We start from the raw sequence: 22,883 nt of genomic DNA, 5'->3' as shown, positions 1-22,883 counted from the left end.
TTACGCTAGAAGTGCCGCGGTGCCATAGTGGACCCTCGACGTCCCGCTAATAATAACCTTGCCTACGTGTTTGAACCTAGCTGGGCAATGGCAAAAGATAAAGTAAGGAGACTTTCTGTGCACAGCTGCATATACTAGTTGTAGGTTTGCTCTCAAATGTTTGCAAAACTTCTTAATAGTTTGTTAAAATTTGTATAAGAAAAATGATGCTAATGCAATTACATTTATTAGTATTTCAACAAAGAATGTTAGCAGCTGAATGTTGGGCTCGGTTAAACGTTTCATTGGTTTTACAATTAGAAATGTTTATTTATAATGGACCAAACAGGAAACATGTTAATTTAATATATGCATTGTTAAACTGAAAAATAGTATTTTACATGCCGACATAGTTCACAATCCTTACGATCTGCATATTTATAATGGGATGCAATCAAAGGTGAAGGTGTGTATTAAGGAATTTGTGTGTGTTTTTTAAACAGTCTCTGTAGTCCAAACGATACCGTTTGCTGTTTTTGTGTTTTTTTTTTACCTGCTCCAAGCAGATTGAAAAGACATATGTCTCGCAGAATATATGGTGTAATGGATAACTGATGTCGCTATGCTGAGCCCCTATTACCAAATCTATGTGCCCATGGTGGGAAGAGCGAGGAGCTATTGCACGGAGACTTTAATATGAGTTGATTTTAGTGTACGCCAAGCTCTTATAATGCCTTCACATTTCCTTCAAAGTGCAGTTAATCATTGTAAGTTTGAGCTTCACATCCAATCAGGCTCGTGCTTAATTACTGTAACTGAGAATACAATTTGGGTAAATGATAACACTTTATTAATTTAAAACCAGAGTAACCACCAATGTTATGTGCATTATATAAGGAGACACACCTAGATCAGCTCAAGGACCCACAACGTCATAATCTTTTAATTAATCATTCTTGAAATTGAATAATAATAACTATCTCTCCTGTAATGTCTGTGACAGCATAGGTATCGTGCTTCTCCCCTTCTTCTGAATAGACATGCTCCTTCCCTGTTTGTAATACACCCTTATGCCTTTCACCCTTTCACCACTGGGAGAAAGATGCCCTTAATGTTGGCACCCGCCTCCTGCCCTCCCCCTGGTCTTCCCTGTTTTTGTATACTATTGCATCTGCTGCAGTTTTTTTCCATGAGAAATGAAAATTCCCTAATGTCTCTCCCACCGTACCTGAAGACAAAAGCCTTTAATGTCTCTACTCTAAACCTGAGGGAGAACCTCTGACTATGGTTTTCCACTAGCTTTGAGGACAGACCTCTGACGTCTATGTAGTTCCTAGGGAGTGAGTCCCAGTGAGATCTCTCTGGACTCATTTCATGTTTCCTAATCACCTGAGGTCTCTTCTTCTTTCCAGAGAACATATCTCCTCTCTCATCTCTTGCTGTCTCTCCATCTTTTTCTAGAGTATGGCTGCCCTCTCTAGTGCCTCACTCATTGCTGTGGTTTGCGGATGCGTGGCCTTCTGTGTGCTCATCCTGCTGTTCGGGCTAAGAGTAAAAAGTAAGTGAACCTTTTCATGGAAATGTTTCAATTTGGGGGGGAGGTGGGAACTGGAGTGTCACACCCACAATAACTTGCTTAATATAACTCCAAATATTTTCAAGGTCTTAAAGAGGTAACAAGAAGTTGAGTAGAATATGAAACATCTTATCCTCATTCAGTCCATCAAGAATGAGTGAATATTTCATGCAATAGTGGTTGAAGGAGATGTTTGCCAGGTGGGTGATGCGTGTTCTGTAAAACGGACTCCACAAAATGTCTGAGAATGGGCCAAGCAGGATGTCAACTTGTGTTATATGCTATTTAGTGATTCAAACAGTTCCCATTCCACTGACACTGTGAGAAGACAATGACAGAGTTGAAACTGCATCAGTGTATCTATGTATGTGTGTATGTATGTGATATTCGCAAAACCAACCGAAAGGCAGCAGAGCGCTTTACAAAATAAGCATAAACTTAACAAGTGACAGGAGAGGTAGCTGATTTGTAGACTAAATGCACGTTGGTGTAGTGTTCTTTAAAGAGCTGCGTCTTCAACTCTTTACTTCACTGGACCAGCAATTTACAAATAGTTGCAGATGCACCTCTTTTAGGAACAAAATACCACAAAGCAGGGGATATAACAGTACTGGATCTGAAAATAGTGGGTACTCGGGCCTTTTTCAGACCAACAAGCAAACGATACTGATCAGGAACGCCAACACTCCAACAATGTCTGCAGTGCTTATTTTTAGCTGGTGGTTGGAGGTAAGGCCCACCAAGGCTTATTTTTGGCATCTGGCAATTATTTCCCCTCATCAGACTTTGGCGCATGCCAAGGGAGGGAACACATAAGGAGGAGAAAAATATGAACAGAAAGATGGACAACACCATGATAATGGAAGAAAGCAGGAACCATTAAGAGAGAGTTAATGGGTTGGGGGGCTCTGGTGGTGGATTAAAGAGGCTAGAGGTGGAATCAAGACTACGCAGCTTTGGTATTGCGAAAACCGATATTCGATAACCCTGGCTGCAGGCTTCTCAGCAAAACCCATGGCCTTAGCACTTACCCTTTCGTGAACTAAGCACTGAGGGCCTGCATTGTAAAATGTGGCAAAACAGGCTTACCCCAAATGTCGAATGAAGGTCAAAACGTATGGCATTGGTCCTTCAAAGACGTATTACACTCAGAGCAAATATGGCCCAAGAATAGATAACCGCATAGCAGACAAATGTAACACTCACAGAAATTGGGGTTAGCCCAAAAGACGGTACATAACTGGCATTAACCTTCAATACATTTGTTTACCTTATCGGAAAACATGAGATGTCATGCCACATGCAGCAACCTGCAACTTTGTACAGCATTTTTAAAGGTATACAAGTGTAGGAATGTGCAAAGCTTGCAACGAAAAAAGGCAGACTCAGGAGCCCTCCCTGGTAGTGGAAAACCATCTTGCTGCTGCAAGCACAAGGGGGTAAACTGGTGCCACTTTGCACCCATTATCAGTAAGACTCCTCACTCCGGCATGTCCGTACCAATCCTCTGTACTCACAATGTCCTCTGATGATTTAGCTGCCCTCCTCCTACCCTGACATGAGCCCCTACTTATGGTCTCTAAGACGCCTGTGCAGACCCTCATACTTCACTCCCTACCACATACCCCATCCACCAGCCCCGCCATGTCTCCAATGCCAGTGCCCAGTTGTAGGATACCCCCACCTTCCACGGGTATGAAATCATGCATTTAGAACACTCTGTGTTATTTGGGCCGTGAACAGGGAGACTTTGCCTCTTCGAAGTCAGAATATGTTGTCTGCCATCGCCCAAAGTTTCTAACTGCATCCTACTTTGTGGATAAGGCTTTCGTTTGATCCACTATTAAAGTGGGTCACCAGAGCATGCACTTTTGATCAAGTGACTAACAACATCACAGTTTGTTAACTCCGAGATGTGAATGATCACACAACCCCAAATGCCATTACATTGGTAGATTGGATCCCCTGAAATGATTGAGCCTGGATTCTTAAATACTTTTGAGTCGATGGGAGACTAGAAAGAATTCTTCATTCGCCCCACCCCTGCTTGCCCCAATCCAGCCAATAGCAGCTACATTGTCGGACTGAAGAAACAAAGAGATCTCACTGACAAAATCTGCAGTGTGGAATCTATGTTCTTGTCTTTATTAAACTGATTGGCAGTTCTCCTATGTGTCACTGGAGTACACTTGGCAGTGCAAACTGCAGGCGAGCAGACAGGACAGGATGAGTCTTTTTCAAGATACCAGTGTTGATGACCTTTTTGATATAGGAAACATTTTCTATTACAATTAACATGCCCCACCACCGTTGGGGCTGCCCTGAATTTTTAATAGGCTCATAGCCTTCCTTTCAAGCCAACTCACATGGTGGACCTTAAACACTTAAATTCAAATGTTTTTTTAGCGGCTGTCAGATACAGCACTATGCATACAGCACTACACAAATCTCTGTTAATATAGGATAGCCTAAAATCATAAGTTAATGCTTCCTGATCATAGAACAAAAATTAATAAAGTTGCAATGAGACAGGGTCGAACTATACACATATTCAAGGTAGGGTCATGCGTAAAGTAGGGAAGTACCAGCTTTCTTTAAGGATCTGCAAATAGGTGTTTACTAACATTCAATGTATGAAAGCATCAAAGTACTTCTTAGACCAAGCAAATGAATTTCAGAAGAACAAACAACTCTCAATCTCCACAGAAAAATCAAATTAAGGAAACAGAGCTCTAATCCAGGACTCACCAGACTGTCTGCCCTCTGCATATAATCTAGTTGCAGGTAAACAGAGAACATTTTCCAAGTACAGCCTAAACCACATTCAATAAGGGCTGGAGAGGCATCTATTGCTAGTGAGTAATGCCCTCACACAGGACATTTTCAGAGCAGCAACTTGAAGTTGCACATTCATTCAGTGATTATAATTGTGCTGATGTTATGTTAATACCTATTACAAAGCACTCGTCCAGCAAAGGTTTCATGGAGCTTCGTTGTACCTTCTGCAGAGAGCCTTTGGGAAAAAGCAAGATTTTAGAGGTTTTCTAGACAATGCTTCGAGAACAAAAAGATTCGACTTTCACGGGTAAAGGGTTCCAGGTGCAGGAGCTCGAGCATAGAAACTGAGCGCATTCCATGTGTAGAGTCTTGAACAAAATACACTCTCCTATGGGTTGCCCTTGCAAAATGCTGCAATATTTTCTGGCATAGATCCCCATGTCAGCTGCCTGGTTATGAACGGCCTGAATGCACTGAAAATAATCAGCAAGGCCCAAGTAGAGGGAGTTGGCAGAGCCCAACCTTGAAATGCCCATGGCCATAGTGGTCCAATTTTAGTTCTCGTCATTAAGATCAGTGGCGGCCGGCAGCTTTAGGAGGGAGAGGGATGGCCGGGAAGCACACAAACACTCATTCTTTCACACACACATGTACATCCATTAATGACATTCAAACATGCACGCATGCACCAAACATTCATTTTAAAAGATCACACACTCATTCTTTCACACACATGCACGCACATCCATTAACAACACTCATAATATTCAAACATGCACGCACGCACCAAATATTCATTTTAAAAGATTACACACACACGCACACATTACCTTTAGCCTCGGACTTCCCAGAAGGGTTGGGACTGCTGCCGTCCCCCTGACCTTAGGTCAGCCAATGAGGGAAGGCAGCAGTCCCAGCCTCGTCACAGAGTGGGATCGGGTCAGTGAGACTGCTGAACCCACCCCACTCTGTGACGAGTGTCACTGATTGACACTCACCCATGGCGCTTCAGGCCTTAAACCTGAAGCGCCCAGGTTGAAGTCAATGGGTGACGCTTTCTTCATCACCCAGGGGAGGGCCTTCGAGGCACCTTTGCTGAGCCGAAGAGGTCAGGCCCATAGGAGCTGTGACCTCCTCAGCCCAGCAAATTTCAGCTCAGACAGCCAGGAGTCTACGCAGATCACGCATGTCTGCTCCTGGCTGCCTGACCTGAACATGAAGAGTGTCTGTCAGGCTGACCTTTGCTCAGCCTGACAGACACTCTTCATGAGGGGCAAAAGGTGGGGTGGCGTGGCCCCTCTATCCTAAAGGACGGGACGCTCCTGATTGAGATACGGAAGAACGTTAGTTGTTAGTCCACGGGGAATACACTGAAGCAAAAGATGCTGTACTCAGAATTGACTTCTAGATTTGAAAGTGATGGCTCTGGAAATGTCAGTCCCCCATCTCATTAGACACATCAGTTCACCCAAAGGTCTGACCTCCTATTCCCCACCATCACCCCCGTTATGTCTGCATTTACTAATGTCCTGTGCAGTTTCAGATGTACCTCACCCATTGTTGAATTGCAGGGTTGGTGATAAATCTCGATCTAACCTAATGATTATTGTTGGCGATTACGGAGTAGAACCGATGTGGAGAGGATTGGGAGGAATCAGGGACATATGTGTCCCCCATCTCGGCTAGACATGTTTCTAATTGTTGTTAGATTACCTGTAGAAATATATACCCCAGTAGTGGACGAGACTAGTAACTAGTAACTGCCCAACATACAGTTTAAAGAGATGTAGTGAGGAGATATATCCCTGTGAGATCTCACAGTTTATAGATGTAGATGAGACTGAAAAAGGACGAAGAGGGACTGATGTAAGAAAAGGTGAAAACAAGGCGAGTATTGATTTGAGGATTCCTGCAGTCCCTAAATAATGCAACAGTGGTCAAATGCAGCTGACAGATCTAAGAAAATCAGTGCACTTATACTACCAACCTCAAATACAGATACTAAGGAGGATTCACTGAAGAGGGACAAACTGTACTTAAAAACTTATTCCATCTGCTGCAGCCTTGAACCTGCAAGCAAGTTAAGGATATTGCTTACAATTCTTGGAGCAACGCAAGGAACTAGAACAGATGTAAAACAGATTTATGCTGCAAAAGAAACCATTTACCTACTAGCAATTGCTTTGCTGCTGAAATAGTTATAGTTTGGCATGTAAGAGTTACAATATGTTTCAATTGTTCTCTCTCTGTCGCTATCTATCCTTTTTAGGTCGAGCATGCAAGCGCTCTGACATGTTGTAATCTATCTGTGGGCTTTTAACCACGCCCACCGCTCACCCTTCATTATCACTCAGGCATGGGCTTGCCTTTCAAAAGATCCTCTGTCATCATTGATTAATGCTTTACGATTGTCCCTCCTTGGGGTGGTTTTGTTACTACCTTGCAGACTGCCCCTCTAACATGGATAATTGCACAATTGCTGATACATTCGACTGCAACTGAACTTCTTTTTCCTTATGTGTCTTTCCTTTGCGCTCATGCCGATGGCGATTGTGGATATTTCAATCGGCTCGCTTATGTCAACTGTTTTACTTTTTTATTTTCAATTTATGTGGCATGAAAAGTCCAGTTAGGAATTTACAGCGCTAATGGCTCTAACTCGAGCATTGAGACCCATTACATTGCAAATGCTTGTTCTCTTTATCTGTTCCTCTCTTTCTCGCTCTCTTCTCTCCCTGTCAGACACAAAAATAAATCACTCCCAAGTGACACTCTACATTGTTTAACAGGAGCAAGAGAACTGTTAATGTCTAACCACTAGAGGGCAGCATATACATTACATACTGTTTTAAAACAATTCAAGCTCGAAATCTGTTCTAGGTTAGGGTTTCTCCATAAACAGATGATGTGTCATGGAGTTTTTATAACCGTTACGCAATCTGTTTACTCCATTTTTGCTCTGGTTAAAATATGGGCAGGAGCAAAATCTGGTGCCTACATATCCTATCAAACAAACATCGAAAGTTGCACTACTGCAAAGTTTCATATTCTGGCCGCAGATGGGCATATCCAGACAATAAATTGTCTTGTGCCTCTATGACGAGGGTAATAATGCAGGGGCTCCTAGAGGTAGAAAGTAGCCTCTCTATACCAAATAAGGGAGTCCATGAATTCTGCGCCCATCCCCACCAAAGTGAATGCCATCAGTGTGTGTTCTTGCCATTGGCAAGTTGAATATGACAAAGGTTTTCTAGCTTCCTCTAGGGGTCTAGGGGTGTTACCTGGCTGTCACCATTTGGCTTCTCACATTCAGCACACAAACCACAAAAACATTGCTGGTGTCAGACAAGGAATCCTGGGGCCTCTGGTGCCCCGCGGCGCCGTCCTGTAGTGCTGGGACTGAGGTGGCGCTGCTCTTGAGGGCAGAGAAAGGAGACTACTATTAGATAACCCGTGAAAGTGACAATGAAATCTTACAGCCGATTGAACTACAGCAGCGGACAGCGGTATTTCATTTGACACTTAAATAGTTTGAAAACGTTCCCATGGATGCTCTGTCGATAAACTCATTTTTGGGAAAGTTGACTCTTTTAGGCTCGTGTTTGTTTGCTCTCACTTTGCCCTGCTTTTTAATTTCAAATAACTGACCTCCCATCTCCTTATCTCCTAGGTAAACTATGGAACAAGTATCATCTGGATAAAAGTGAGAGGTGAGCATGTGGTGTGCAGTCCCGAGTCACTCTGCACTTCAGGTGCTCACAGTTTTCATTTCTTAGTCACATTCTATCATTTTTGGTCCGCACATTAAAATAGAACACACATTTTGAAATGTTTTCAATGGCGTTTTAAAACAATATCACATTTAATGTTTGAATGCAATGCTTAATTTGAGCCGGTGGTTCCTGGTGGGGCCCACCGGCACAAAAGAAAGCAGGATCCTGCAGGGGTGGGATAAAGGGCAGCGGTGCCTGGTAATGGATTACAGAGTCATCAGGAAGATACCGGACTAGGCAGCCTTGGTATGCGGCGTGCCGGCCGGGCCTTCTGTGCTGAGCTTTGAGCACCAACACTCATTTTCCCACAAATTAAGCACTGTTTGAATGTTACTTATTTATTTTTTGAATCTTAGAGGTCTTTCAGACGTCTGAAATGCAAAAAACAGACTTTGAAGGAAACAGCCTTTGGGATGGCTGCGTGAGTTACCCCAAGTTGATGATTTTATGACCAATCAGTGGATTAACATTGGATTAAACAACAAAGACTCCAGTTATTTGCAGTGCTATGTAAATGCAAATGTATGCAACCCGTGTACAGTAACTGGTAATTTTTAAGCTAGGGACAGACTTGTGATGAAATGGGAGAGACCAAGAGACCTAGTATGTGCCTGTGTCAAAACATGGCTAAGATTACACTCATAATGAAGACAGAGAAAGAAGAGAAGAACTTCCAAAGAATATTAACTATATCTTAAGTGCCATGAAATTCGACGACTCTCCCACAAGCAAGTCACACCCCTGATCTTATTGGCTGCAAACTGCGAGGCATCAGGAGAGGAGGCAGAGTGGAGGCGGCCCTCTCCAAACAGATGTTGTGCTTCCCAATCTTAGATCCTAACTATAGTGTGTGGTCACATGATGTCTAACCAGTTCCATCGCCTCCTTCAGAGAGCAGTGAGTTGCCTCAGACACCATTTAATTCTATCGCTTTTGTCATATTTGCCATCTGCAAACATTAAGGCAACGATTCATATTGAACAATTGAATTTCAGAGATAAAAGCAATACTGAGTGGTTATAAAAATGTAATGTCTCAGGAACAGCGGAAATGCAACTAATCCAGTACCCTTGTGGGACTGATGTACTCCATCCCAGTACATGACAAGTCCTACCTGAAATAAATCATTAAATTAGCATCATTTATGCCTCCTAAGACCCAGAGAAACCTCCTAGTGTAAGGCCTTAGCACATAGATGAATATAATAAAGGACAGGCGCATTATGTGCCTAACAGAACATGGAGGTTTTTTGTTTGCAAGTTCGCATCGGCTATACAAGGCATCTTGCCTCACTTCTAATATGGTAAGAACAACCTAGCGGTTCAATGCCAGCTATGGGTAGAAAGGCAGTTCACTCATCCTCATCCAACTCTCAGCGATGAAGTACCACCTCCACCCTGGCAGAGTCACCCATCATGATACTGCCTCATCCAGGGAGACTTATAAAGTAAATGGAGCTGAGTTTCCAAGCACAAGAGTCCAAATATTAGCTTAGAGTTCAGCCAATCAAGAGGCGTGGGTGGAGGCCCTCTAGGGAAGCATCACCATAAACGTCAATGGGGCAACCTTTCAAAACGAGTAAAAAAACGTAAGTCAGCGTTTGAAGTAGCCACAGTTTGGTGTGTCTCCTGAGTTTGCACACCTGTGTATAACGGTCCGTAAACTCCAAAGCCAATAGCTGTTATCCAACACTAATGTAAAGGCAAGATACTCTACAAAACTCATAGGAGAAATTTGGAGTCAGATTAGGGAGTTGAGAGGATTGGGAGGAATCAAGGATAATATGTTGCATGTTTGGGGCCAGGGGCCTCTGAAGTTGGCAGTACCTGTGGCCCCCATGGCACATGACTTGAAGTCGGGTCGGAGCACAAGCCGCTGGTAAAACTGTCAAGAGCGGTACAGGTTTGAAAGGATGACCAGGCCTCCGGGTGCCCCTTTCTTTGGGAAGCTCTCATCTAGCTGTCTGTACGGCCGGTGAAGTGGGCTCTGCTGCGAGACAGCTTCGTGTGCTCTTAAAGGAACTGTCTGACCCCCCTGCTGGCAAGTGAAGCTGATGGCACCAATGCACTGTTTTGGCTATTTTGGAGCAAAAGCAGTAAAAGTGCAGCGGAAAATTGCACAAGGTCCCTTTCAATGGAGTTTTAGTAGTGTCTGCCAAATAAAAAAACAGAAACCATCAGCATATCATTTGAGAAGTGCTTTTACGTGTATGGCTTTTTACCCAATTAATTTGAAACACTGTGCAGTAAAATAAACCAATAGACCTCATTTAAAGAGCAAAATCTTGATGGGAACACCAGCCAAGCCATCTGGGAGGGGATGGATTTGCACTGTCTCTTGGAGCAATAACATGCTGGCTGTCAAACGTGACCCATCTAACCCTGAGCCTCTTGAGAATGCATCATCTTTCCAACTACCAGGTGCTCTCTGCAACCAACTGGCTAGCTTACTAAACACATTCCATTCGGACAATATTCTGCCCACATCTTGTTTGCAACAGATGCTCAGGGGTAAACGCTTTAGAGCAAAGCACGTCACATTCAAAAATGTTGCAAAAAATGTCCCTGTTTATTCATAATCAAAAACATTCAGCTGTCAACAGACAGTTTGATTGCATGTGGGTATCTCTGAGAGATAGACTGCTTGGGCACCACTGAGTGTCAGGCTCCACCAAGCACATGTGGACATCCCAGAGAGGTAGTCTCCCAGGGTACCTCAGCAAGGCATGGTGCCAGCGTACTACTTAGAGGCAGTCTCCAGCAATGACAAGTGAGAGGCATATCACTGGGCTACTACTGAGAGGCAATCTCCACCAATCATATGTGGGTTCTCCTGCAAGACATGCTGCCGGGCCACAGATGAGAGACAATCTCCTGCAAAGACATGTGGGCACTACCATGACGCATGCTGCTCATGTACCGATGAGAGAGAGTCTCCAGTAATTACCTCTGGGCACTCGGCGAGGTGTGCTGGAGGGATACTGTTAAAAAGCAATCTTCACTAATCATATGTGGGCTCTCCCGTGAGGCATCCCGCTGAGGAACTTCTGACAGGCAATATCCACCAATCATATGTGGGCCTTCCTGCGAGTGATGGTGCTGGGGTACCACTGAAAGGCAGTTTCCATCAATCAAAGGTTGGCACCCAAAGGCACAGACTCAAGTCAGCTTTCAAGTTTTATTTACCACATTTTGACTGCTAGAGTTTGTGGTGTACGGAATTAGTGTTAAAATAATACAATCTCAATGACACATAAATCACAATTATAAAACAAAAACAATAAAGGCGGTAAGAAGGGAGAATGGGTGTAAAATGAACAAACTTCAGGGAACCCTAAAAGTCAAATATGCATTTAAGGCAAAAATAACCTGTGTGCAAACAAAACAATGTGCAGCATTTGCCATTTCAACTGACCAGAGCTACCGCCCACAATCTAGTCGAAGCATACATACATTTTCATCACACTTTTATTTGTAACTGGGCCAATAGAGATGTGAGCATGTGATTGCAACTATTACTTGAACAAAACTAACAAATGTGCAAATGTCAGGATCTTCTTTTAAAAGTGAATGAAAAAAAGTCTTTGTTGACTAGATACAGAAATACAAATAACCACTGACTCCTTTACTTTCCACAATTAGAGCTTCATGGTGCCATTCCTCAAAATGAGGAACTTCTTACTACATAGTGCGGAAAATGTGCAATTTTACAACACTGAATAAAATGGCTTCTGGACCTTGGATACACATGAAACCTTGAAGGCTATTATAGTTAATGTGCACTTCAGGTCAGTATAAAAATGATATTGCAGTTTCCACATGAAATGCATCAGTACACGTTAAGGCATACATGTGCACAAGCGTGTTCATAATAAATACTGGCATTAAGACATGGAAACAAATGATTCGGCTTTCTCAGTGGCAAAGGCTATCATGATCAAGGACATGGACAGAGTGGTCTATTTATGAGGGTAGAGAATGGTCTAGGGTTGAAAATGAGGTAACACATATTACATAGGGCTGAAAAGAGGATTTAATGAACACGATTTATAACATTGATCAGTAACACCACTCCTGGGTAAATGCACAATTAGAAAATATAATGTTTTTTTTTGTTCCAGAAAACATTTAAACAAATGTATATAGTTATAGGGCGAGAGGGTCAATAATCTACCTCAAGACTTGGGAAATCGTTCTTGACTACCTTTTAGCCTTTATCCACCCTGTCTTTTTTGCCCCAGGCAGTAGGTTGCAGCAACTGTAAGAGCCTGCTAAAAAACAACCTATATGAGGTCTAACAGGTCAAATTTATCTTTGGCTGGAAGTGGGCATAACAGGCATATCTGGAGAATGTCTTGTGATCCTGTCACAAAACATTTCCTGCTGCTCTGTGGTCCTGGTCAAGCTAAGACAACACTAGGGTATCCCTAGCAAAGGCATGTATAACAGATGGGATGTTATGTCTTCTACCTCCTACCTCACAAGGATTGAGGGGGCAACAAACAAAGGGCAGGTTTTATCAAGGCTTTGCACTGGTACATTATCATAAAAACGTACACAAATTGGCGCCAATCTTTGAATTGAGATTTACTTTCCAGTGCAGCTCTTGGTTTAGATTGGAAAGTAGCTCTAAAGTGAAGTAGCACTTTGTGCTGTTTAGCGATACTTTGCCCCAAAAGGGCATCCCATGCAATGTTGTACGGGCCTTACAATGGTCTTTCGATCTGGCACTGGAAATTGGCCAGTCTGAAAGGTCAGGTGTGTAGGCCATTTTATGTTTCGATGGGTATAGGGCTCAATAGACAGGGCAGTCTGGCCGGACTGCAATGAGTGGAGCACCCAGCTCCTAGCACTGAATGCTGCAATCAAACAGTTGCTTCAAAGACTACAGAGATGTGCATCGAGCCACTGTTGTGTGTGCACCCAACTCACTGTTCTCCATTTCGGTTACCTCTTTCACCCACCTCCAGGCCGTAATCTACTGTGAGAGCCCTAAGCTTTTTCCTCTAAGGAGAACCTGCACTATCACAATTTAAACTGCCAAGTACTTCCTAAAACCAACAGGATTTGAAGAAGAAGTATGACTTCATGCTTTTTCTTCTGAGAAATGCACTCCCTTTGGATTGTGGCGCTCTGGATACTCTGAAGCACAAATTCATCCTGCCAACTTCTTCTTGTTTTAAGAGAAAACATTACCAAGTAATGTGTATCGTATTCATCAGTGGGTTTCAAATGGTCCCTGTCTGTTTGGAGTCAAATAACTCAAGAGTTCAAAACAGAGAGATTGACCACATATGGGCAAGGATTTTTGGGAGTGGTACCCAAGATGTCTGTTCCTTGAGAGTCAGGTATCTTGGGAACTACGAAGAGGCAAGTTCCGGTAATTTAAGGTAGCATCCCTAAGAGGCAGCTCACATGTGCATTTCTGGGAGCCACATTTTATAAATAACATGCAGGTACTGGTGAGAAGTATGCCCCATCAGTCACAAGAAGCTACTACTCAGAGGCCGGCACTATGGATCATGTGTGAGGACCCCCTGATAAGCAGATTGCATGCAGGAGAGAGCACTTGAGAAGCATTCTCGATGGGTGCAGCTGAGGGAAACCCTCATCGATCCGATTTGGAAACTCATGAGAAGCAGACTCCATTGACCACACGTTGATGGCTTTGTGAGCCAGGTTCCCTATATCATTTGTAAGTACCCCTGAGAGACATACTCCATTGTAGATTCCTAGGACAGGATATAGTAGTAGGAAGTTGTGTGAGTCCTTCAGTCACCAGGAAATAGTGTGCTGCTACTGCACCTACATTAAAAATACTTTGCCACCCTCTCGCAAGTACACACCCTGCCTTGCATACACTCTTTCAGGCATAGACCCTAAGACGCAGGACCATGCAGGTGTTCCCACACACAATGTCAAACACTCATCTTCCACGCACAATAAAGATACTCCTGCACACATGTACAGTGCATCAAGCTTAGCACTTAGACCTACACTTAGTGCACACCTATACCTAGTGTAAACATCACATTTAGTCCTGTACATATACCCAAGCATCTAGAGTCCTGCACATGCCACACATAGACCCTGCCATAAACTATTTATGTGCAGTCACTTCAGACAGCCCCCCACAGTCCTGCACAGCATATGAATTATTCCTTCACATACATCCCCCATGCACAGTAAGTGCCTTTTATACAGTTCTGAAGAGCTGCACTCGCACAGTTCTCTACATCTTTACATGGTCTCATGTACACCACGTCACACAAAGCCCTGAACATACATCATCTCACAGATGCACCAAAGAAAATACAGCACCTTGCAGAAACTGTTGTTCAGTCTTAGATGTATTCTTATACAGAGTACAGCACAACATGCTTAGACTGTACTGTCCCCACATCACTTTCATACACTTTTATATTAAAGACACCCTTACAAACAGCATAAACATGCAGTGCATTTACACAAAAAACATGCTCGCTCCACAGTTATAAGCATTCATCCCTACGTACTCTGTGCTGGCTGAGCACTCAGCATTTAGAAGTCGTGCACTTGGCATGCCACTTACACAGTACTGCTGCACACAGACCCTCACACACACATTGCACAGCTTGAGAGTGGAAATAATTTTACTATATCCTTAGAATCCACTGTAGTGGGCTATACCGGTCATTAAAAGGTCCGCTCTAGCGTTAACAAGGGAGTGGGACTTTAATGGCTGGTAGACCCAGCTATGAAGGGCTATAAGTCTATTAGAATATTCCACCACTAGAGGGCAGAATGTTCTAATAAATAAGACAAAGGTCTCAGGTAGCCCGAGGGGATTGAAATCCCCTTGTACTCCCCAAGGCATTTCTTCACAGCTGTTTGTTTCTGTGAACAAAGAACATTGGACTGTTGAGTTTCCCGGCCATTAGAAGCCCGGAGGTACGCCATTGTCTCCAAAGGAGCTCTCAACATGCCAATGTTATAATAACTTAGCGTTAACCTCCAAATCCTCACATCTTGTTCTACCCCAGTACTTAATGATATTTATTTCTCTCTGTCCTACAGATTCTGGGCTGATGGAAGGCCAGTGGAGCTGTTCAACCGGACATTTAAAGATGGAGATGAACCAGACAATATCTTCAGCCTCTGACAACCGACTCTATTCTGAGTCTGTTGAGTAATGTCACACACATGCAGGTGGTACCACACATCACAGCAGTAATGCCTGAACCACCACGGACTACCCATTACAACAAGAGTAAACCCAGCGGCCTTGCCTGTTCTGGAGAAACAAAGCAGGCAAGGAATTTGACAGACTGGCAGAAGCCTGTTGATACTTTTCCCAATATCCACATCTGGAATGAACCTCTTGGATACAATTATCAAGGACTTTAGCATGATGGGAAATAATCATCAGTTTACTACCACAGATCATACAGAGAAGATATGATTCCACTGAGCTCTGCGAGTGCGGAGATGAGAAGAAGAAAGTAATTTCAAGGATAATTAAATCCATAGCGTTACATATTGCTAATTAATTTTATTAACTCTCAAATTGTTAGTCACAACCTCACTATTTCCAGCCTTGAATGCAGCAGGATGTATATTTTGTATGTGTAATATATAAAGAGAGATTTTTTTAAGGATGTTTAATCGTTCTCTTTATTTATTTCTCAAATGTTTACCATATCACATGCCCATTAGCCAAGAAGAACCTGACAAATTCAGTATACCAGCTCAGAGATAAAGATGTCTTGTCTCGTAGACAACTAACCCATACCCAGGCAGACTACGATCAAACAACACCCATAAACACCCAGGCTACAAAAAGATCCAGTCGCAGCTTGATAGATATCTCATATGAAACCCTTCATAATCCCACACGTAAAACATCCACAAACATCAAGTGCTTTTTAAACCTACTCCCAGCCAATCACCACGAACAACCAATAACAATAGCCCTTATACTAAGACCTTCAATCAATTCCAGAAAGATAGTCTGCAAACAACCAGTAACAAAGAAAAAACACACAAATGCATGCAGACATGCACTTAAACATTCACACACAGTCACAGTCACATTACATCTCAACTACCATCACTCATTCACAAAGATAATAAATGCATGAAAGATCTCTCAAACTACCCTTAACCCTCCTAAAAACACACACGTACACACACAACCAAACAGAAACTGACAGCAACGGAATATTGATTAATTCTAGAGTATTCTGGACATGTCAAACATACAAATCCCTGCACCTACACAAACAGAACTATAATCAATCACTCACAGACACCTACACCCACTTTAAAGCAAATACCCACCAATCAACAACACACACAGGTACTGAATAATCATGTTCATTGAAAGCCTACTCGATAAACTAGAGATAACCCAGAACGAATGCACACACCCATGCACACACGTGCACTGTCAAGCAAAACACAAACGCTGTGGGATAGCGTACCTGGATGGACGGAATGCGGAACCAATCAAACATTCACCCCCAATCACAGATCTGGGTTTAATCCATCCATTATTTTGCTCACCATGCCACCCCAGTTTGAACCCAGCCAAATGCAAATCAGTCTTGACCCTGTTCCTCATGGGAACAGTCCAGCCTGAACTGCCAGGCCAGGTTCTCCCTGGACCGGAAACAAGCATCCTGGGACCAGTTTCGGGATTTCACCCCCCATCAGCCAGGCTAGCTTGAATCCAGTGGCACAGTGAGCCTGGCTGGGTCCAAACTGGGGTGGCATGGTGAGCAAAAGAACGATGGATTAAACCCAGATCTGTGACTGGGGGTGAGTGTTTGCATTGTCAGCACTCCGTCCATCATCCTTTTGTGTTGTTAAAGTCACACGTGCACTGTCACCTTACATCGGGATGTCCACTGAGACATAACCATATTTATAGTTAATTCTTGTAAAGCTACTCACAGGCACATCCCTTCTCCTTTCTGTTAGCACACACACCCACACAGACAAACACATACCACCTAAAACCTTGCAAAACTGCTTAAAAACACACAGCTTGTGGTTCCTCACTACTGCACACACTTTCATTTAGATAATCGCCCCAAAACAAAGAAAAGCACCTATATTCACAACATCAAAACATATTAAACACATCCTGAGTAACATTCTAAAGACAACCTCTCACTCTTTGGCTCTTTCTCTCTCTCTCTCTCTCTCTCTCTAATGCACACATTTACAAAAGAACCACACACATCGATTGCTATCCACTGTGACCAAGTCACATTAACATTCATTGAATGGAAAATTGTCTCATGACAGACACTCTCACAACAAGAAGCTTAACAACCACACATCATATATTAGGGCTGTTAACAATACTCCACCCTAAAAAACTGTATTACCACTGGTAACTCTGTAAGACATGCCGCATTGCAAATAATGTTGCTGGAACCTATGCTCCTCTGAACGTGGCAGACAAACTTGCCATCTTTGGGGGAATCCAAAGCACAAGAAGAAATGCCACCGCTAGGCTCAAAATCAGAAAAAAAGGAGACTTTCCCTGCTACCCACTACACGCCACGGATCTGGAATTCCATTCAACAACATATTATGGTTGTCTCCACTCCAAAAACTTAAAAACTCACCTCTTTCAGGGGCAACTTATCCATAATTAATAATGAGTACAGCTCCTGAGGCATCCTGTACTTGATCTATCTGTGCCAGTCTGTGCCTTGACTCCCTCCCTTGCACTAGATCATGATTGATCCCTTTGAATTAAACACATACTGTATCTTATCCCACACAACTGGCATCCACCGACCTATGAGAGTCATAAGCAAATGGTAAAGCCATCAATCCACGCTACTGCACATTTCAACACTGAAATCACATTACAACGAATAAAAAACTTCCATGTGACCATCTAATGTCGCCTCACACTTGATTGTCCTCTGGGAAATGAAACCAATGCTCAAACTTCATATCGTACACAGGACACAGCAGTGTTTGGAAACGTACCAGGGTACAATACTGAAACATCTAATAATATGATGACCCAGACTAAGGTGTGGAAAGAAAACACAAAACTGCGTTAAAGCACACATTATAAACAGTCGAGCAGTAATACTGGGGACTACTAATAACAGGTATGTGAAATGTAGAGGTTAATAATAGAAAACGCTTTCTCTCTACAGTTTTTCATTGCCTCTCAACTATGTTCCCGCTTCATTAACACCTATACACACACACACCATACTTTAAAGAAAAGACAAACAGCCACTCAACACGTGGAGCAAGCCAGTCACCTACCTCCACCCTCAAAAACATCGAATGAACAATCACTTGGACATACCTAGCAAGATACACACTGTTGACCAGCCACATCCGATCGACAGCTAAATCTACACACCAACACAGACCACGCCAATCACAAACACCACAGAAACGTGAAGACACCAAACACTGCTTTAAGCACCCATCGTAGAGACGTAGCTGGAACATCAACGTTGCTCTTTCCTTCAGACTTGATAAAACCATCCCAGATGGAATCTTATCTGTGATACATGCTAACTTACTTTACCTATGCAGAGATTGTAGGCGGGTTTCAGGACGTGGCCCTTTATAAAATCATAGATAGTTCTCATTGCAGTTTTTTCTAGCCAAGTAAACTCAAACTTTGAGTTAGTGTGGAAGCCCTGGAATCAAATTGTGCCAGTAGTCAAGCTTCAGGTCCCATGCAGCTCCTACTCATCTAGCTCTGCCACGAGGTGGAAGGGGTCCGTGGATCCGAAAGAAGTCCCCTTTCCGCGGAGACCCACTCTGGTTTTTATTTTATTTATTATTCTTTTGTTTTTGTTTTTTATTTTTCACTTTATCTTTGTTTTACGTACCAGAACATTGCGGACCAAATATCATGTGGCGTTCAAATCCTTTATAATAATATCACCCCATTGTAATTAACAAACGGCAAATCTACAACGAATGCGACGATATTTTTGTAAACAATAAATAAAAGTATGTCTTGAGGGATGAAAACGCTATACAAGTTCCTTATACCAGCCAACAGCAGATGTACCACAAAGGGTACTAGATATTGTTATGACAATAAAGGCTAGTCAGTAGGCTCGTGCACATTAAAACATACACGTCTTAGTTCATGTTTTTTTGCCATAGGTATCTAGAAGCTGTTTCCTTCAACTTCTCTTTAATAATTTCTCGGAGCCAGTGAGATGCATGGGCTGGGGAGGCAATTGGTGGGATGAGCGATGCTCTAACACAGCCACACAGAGATGCGAAAGCAGCTGTGGGACGCCATCGCTGGCCCTGATGTGATGTTATGTTGTTGGCATAAGTGTAGCATAAAGCTTACCATATGTCTGTCCTCAGAATGCTGCCAGCTGCTAGGGATGCCTCAGCACGAGATTCCCGGGGGTCTGAACACAGCCAGAGTACGGCTATGGGCCAGAAACAAGGTCAAGGCTGTCCAAAGAGATTGTTCTTAGTCTGGCCTTAAAGCCGAGGAATGAAAGGTAAAGGTGGACATGAGTGGGAGAGTGAATGAGCTCGAACCCACATCCTTAAGTCGCCATTCATTCAGTAGCCTCTGCGTCACCTATTTATCGTGTACTTTCACAGCGTTCAAACATTTTCAAGCAGCCTATAGGCCAAAGGCCTCCCTCACGGGACAAAGAGCGCACACCTTTAGCAAGCAGGAGCCTTTTTGGCTATGTCTCGCGGCTTCACTGGGTCTGATTGGTGTATTATAGAAACGACCCCGCGAAGCACGCGAGCCATTCTCGGAGGCTGCTGTCGGAGGCACGCAGGGGCATATTTATACTCCGTTTGCGCCGGAATTGCGTCGGTTTTTTTTACGCAATTCCGACGCAAAACGAACTCCATATTTATACTTTGGCGTTAGATGCGTCTAGCGCCAAAGTCCATGGAGTTTGCGTCATTTTTTAGCGTGGACACCTACTTTGCGTTAATGATATGCAGGGTAGGCGTTCACGTCTAAAAAATTGACTCCGAGGCATGTGCGTCGTATTTATACTCCCGGGCAAAATTCACGCCCGGGAGTGGGCGGGTCCAAAAAAATGACGTACGGCCGCTTTTGCGCCGTTTTTTAGCGCCTGCAAAAGGCAGGCGTTAAGGGACCCGTGGGCTCTGAAGGAGCCCAGAGGTGCCCTCCCATGCCCCCAGGGACACCCCCTGTCACCCTTGCCCACCCCAGGAGGACACCCAAGGCTGGAGGGACCCATCCCAGGGACATTAAGGTAAGTTCAAGTAAGTGTTTATTTTTTATTTTTTTTGTGGCATAGGGGGGCCTGATTTGTGCCCCCCTACATGCCACTGTGCCCAATGACCATGCCCAGGGCACATAAGTCCCCTGGGCATGGCCATTGGGCAAGGGGGCATGACTCCTGTTTTTGCTAAGACAGGAGTCATTTCAATGGGGGTTGGGAGTCGAAAAAAATGGCGCAAATCAGGTTGAGGCGAAAAATTTGCCTCAACCTGACTTGCCCCATTTTTTAACGCCTAAGCCCCATATCCCCCTACGCCGGCGCTGCCTGGTGTACGTCGTTTTTTTCCACGCACACCAGGCAGCGCCGGCGGCTAACGTCATTGATTAAATACGGCGCCCGCATGGTGCTTCAGAATGGCGTTAGCCGGCGCAAATTTTTTTTACGCAAAACTGCGTTAGCGCAGTTTTGCGTCAAAAAGTATAAATATGGGCCGCAGTACGTTTCCGGCTCTGGGCTGAACATGGCAGGGCTCCTCGTGTTCAGAATGAGTCCGCAGAAACCACACTCTTCTTACATTACACCAACATATGCTTTTAATTAGAGCGTGACTCGGCTATTCCCCCGGGCAGCCTCCCGTTGGACAGCTTCACTTCACAGAATTAGGATACTTAGGCCCGTATTTATACTTTTTTTGTGCCGCATTTGCGTAATTTTTTGACGTAAAAACGGCGCAATCTTGCAAAATACCATTGTATTTTGTAGGTTTGCGCCGTTTTGCGTCAAAAAGCGGCGCAAATGCGGCGCTAAAAAAAGTATAAATACGGGCATTAGGGGCATATTTATAATAACCTTGCGCCACATTCATTTCCTTAATTTTTACGTTGATTTCGCCCAACCAGGCCGAAATCCTGGCACCATATTTACAGAATGGCGCAATGCGTGCATTGCGCCACTCTGTAACACTTTGCGCTACATTATGCTTGCGCCAGGCATAATGTATGAAAAGGGAAGTGTTCCCCCATTAGGGGGGGGCTGGAAAAATGGCACAAGGAAGTCTCTGAGATCTCCTTGTGCCATTTTTACTGCACTTTTAATGCCTGCTGAAGAGCAGGCATTAAAAGGGAGCTTCCATTCTTTAGAATGGGCCCCTATGTACTCTGCAGGAGTAGCACTAATATTTTGGCGCTACTCCTGCAGAGTACATCAATAGCGTCATTAGAAATTATGCTATTGCCCCCTACCCTTAGCCATGGTGCGCCGTATTTTAAATAAGGCACATGGTGGCGGTAGGGGGTGCTAAGGGGCGCAGGGAAAGAGGTGCTGCACTCGGTGCACTGCCACTTTCCACAAATCTGCCCCTTTGTATTATTATTATTATTTTAATTTCTGATGAAACGTCTCATGAGCTCAATGTTCTGCAAGAGGGCTCGCAAGAGACTACTTTTGAATAACAAAACAGAAGAGGGACCCTCGCTCACGAACTGTATTTGTACTTGAATCTGCGGATTGAGTTGAAAAGCACTAAAAACAGAAGTGCTGAAGCCAGCACAATGGTGGCAGATCTAGAAACCCTGTGTGCAGACCTGCCGACATGTAAATATATTTTACTGTGTGAAGCCTTGGAGGGCGAGGGCGTGAACAGCACCAGAGTGGTTACAAATAAAGTGAGAATAATGATGCTGACTAAGGATCCTTAGATGTAGACAGTGCGGTGCACCCATAGAATACTTAAAGACTGCACATAGTTACACAGTGATTAAAGTACAGGGCAGGGAATGTATTGGCGTGACAACGGCAGAATCACATTGAAGCCTAAGGGTAGAGTTGGCAAGCGCCGAAATTCATAGGGCAAATAGCGCCATGGCCAAGCCGTGGGTCTGTCCTGAATCTATAAGCAAAGCACAAGACAAGCCATCAAAAGATTTGCCATGTAAATGATACATCAAACGTCATCTATAGGTATGATTTTGAATTAAAACTAGGTTATTTCTTGAACGCTTATGTTTCAAAGAGTAACCCTGTCTGGAAAAAGGGAAGTCAGGACTTCCTTCCATTGTCATCTCAAGGATTTTGAGGGCCTAGGCAATGCACATTTTGAGGGCCCCTATAAAGATCATTTTTTGTATTTTATTACTCATTTAAAAAAAAATGTATTAGCAGTTGCAAAGAATTAGCATGTCATCATCAGTACAGATTTAGGAATATATAACATAGCATCTTCGGGAAGTCCACTAATCTATTCAAGAGTTGCATGAACAACACTTTATTACCCATTTCTTGTTGAGGCAAGCCCCCATGAAGCCAAATAGTACTGAATTATGTGTTAAACTTTAACGGGTATCACACAAAACAGTTGAAATATGTTTTGCCAGGACCCCAAACATTCTTAAAATGGCATGGAGTAGACAGACAAAGTCAGAGATAGAGATAGGCTTACAAGTAGAGGGGTCTAGAAAGAGAACAGAATACATAGATAGTCAAATAGAGTTTATGTTCCAAGGGGCACCCTTGTTAAGTGATGGCCCTGGGCAATTGTCCACTTTACCCAGGCCTTAAACTGTCT

The 22,883-nt window shown here is 43.5% G+C and overlaps 1 protein-coding gene across 1 annotated transcript in view; it reads left to right on the top strand.

Moving 5' to 3' along the window:
- The window catches only part of LOC138245755 (mucin-2-like), a 66,485-nt gene extending 50,746 nt beyond the window's left edge, over positions 1–15,739 (top strand). Inside the window, exons 5-7 of the mRNA XM_069199636.1 lie at positions 1,441–1,537; positions 8,004–8,043; positions 15,162–15,739. Of these exons, the coding sequence (XP_069055737.1) occupies positions 1,441–1,537; positions 8,004–8,043; positions 15,162–15,246 (222 nt within the window). The 3' untranslated portion in view covers positions 15,247–15,739. The remainder of the gene's footprint in view (positions 1–1,440; positions 1,538–8,003; positions 8,044–15,161) is intronic.
- Positions 15,740–22,883: the final 7,144 nt, after the last annotated feature.

This window comes from Pleurodeles waltl, chromosome 7 (genome assembly GCF_031143425.1).
Source record: "Pleurodeles waltl isolate 20211129_DDA chromosome 7, aPleWal1.hap1.20221129, whole genome shotgun sequence".
NCBI lineage: Eukaryota > Metazoa > Chordata > Amphibia > Caudata > Salamandridae > Pleurodeles > Pleurodeles waltl.
This window is presented reverse-complemented; position numbering and strand designations above follow the sequence as displayed.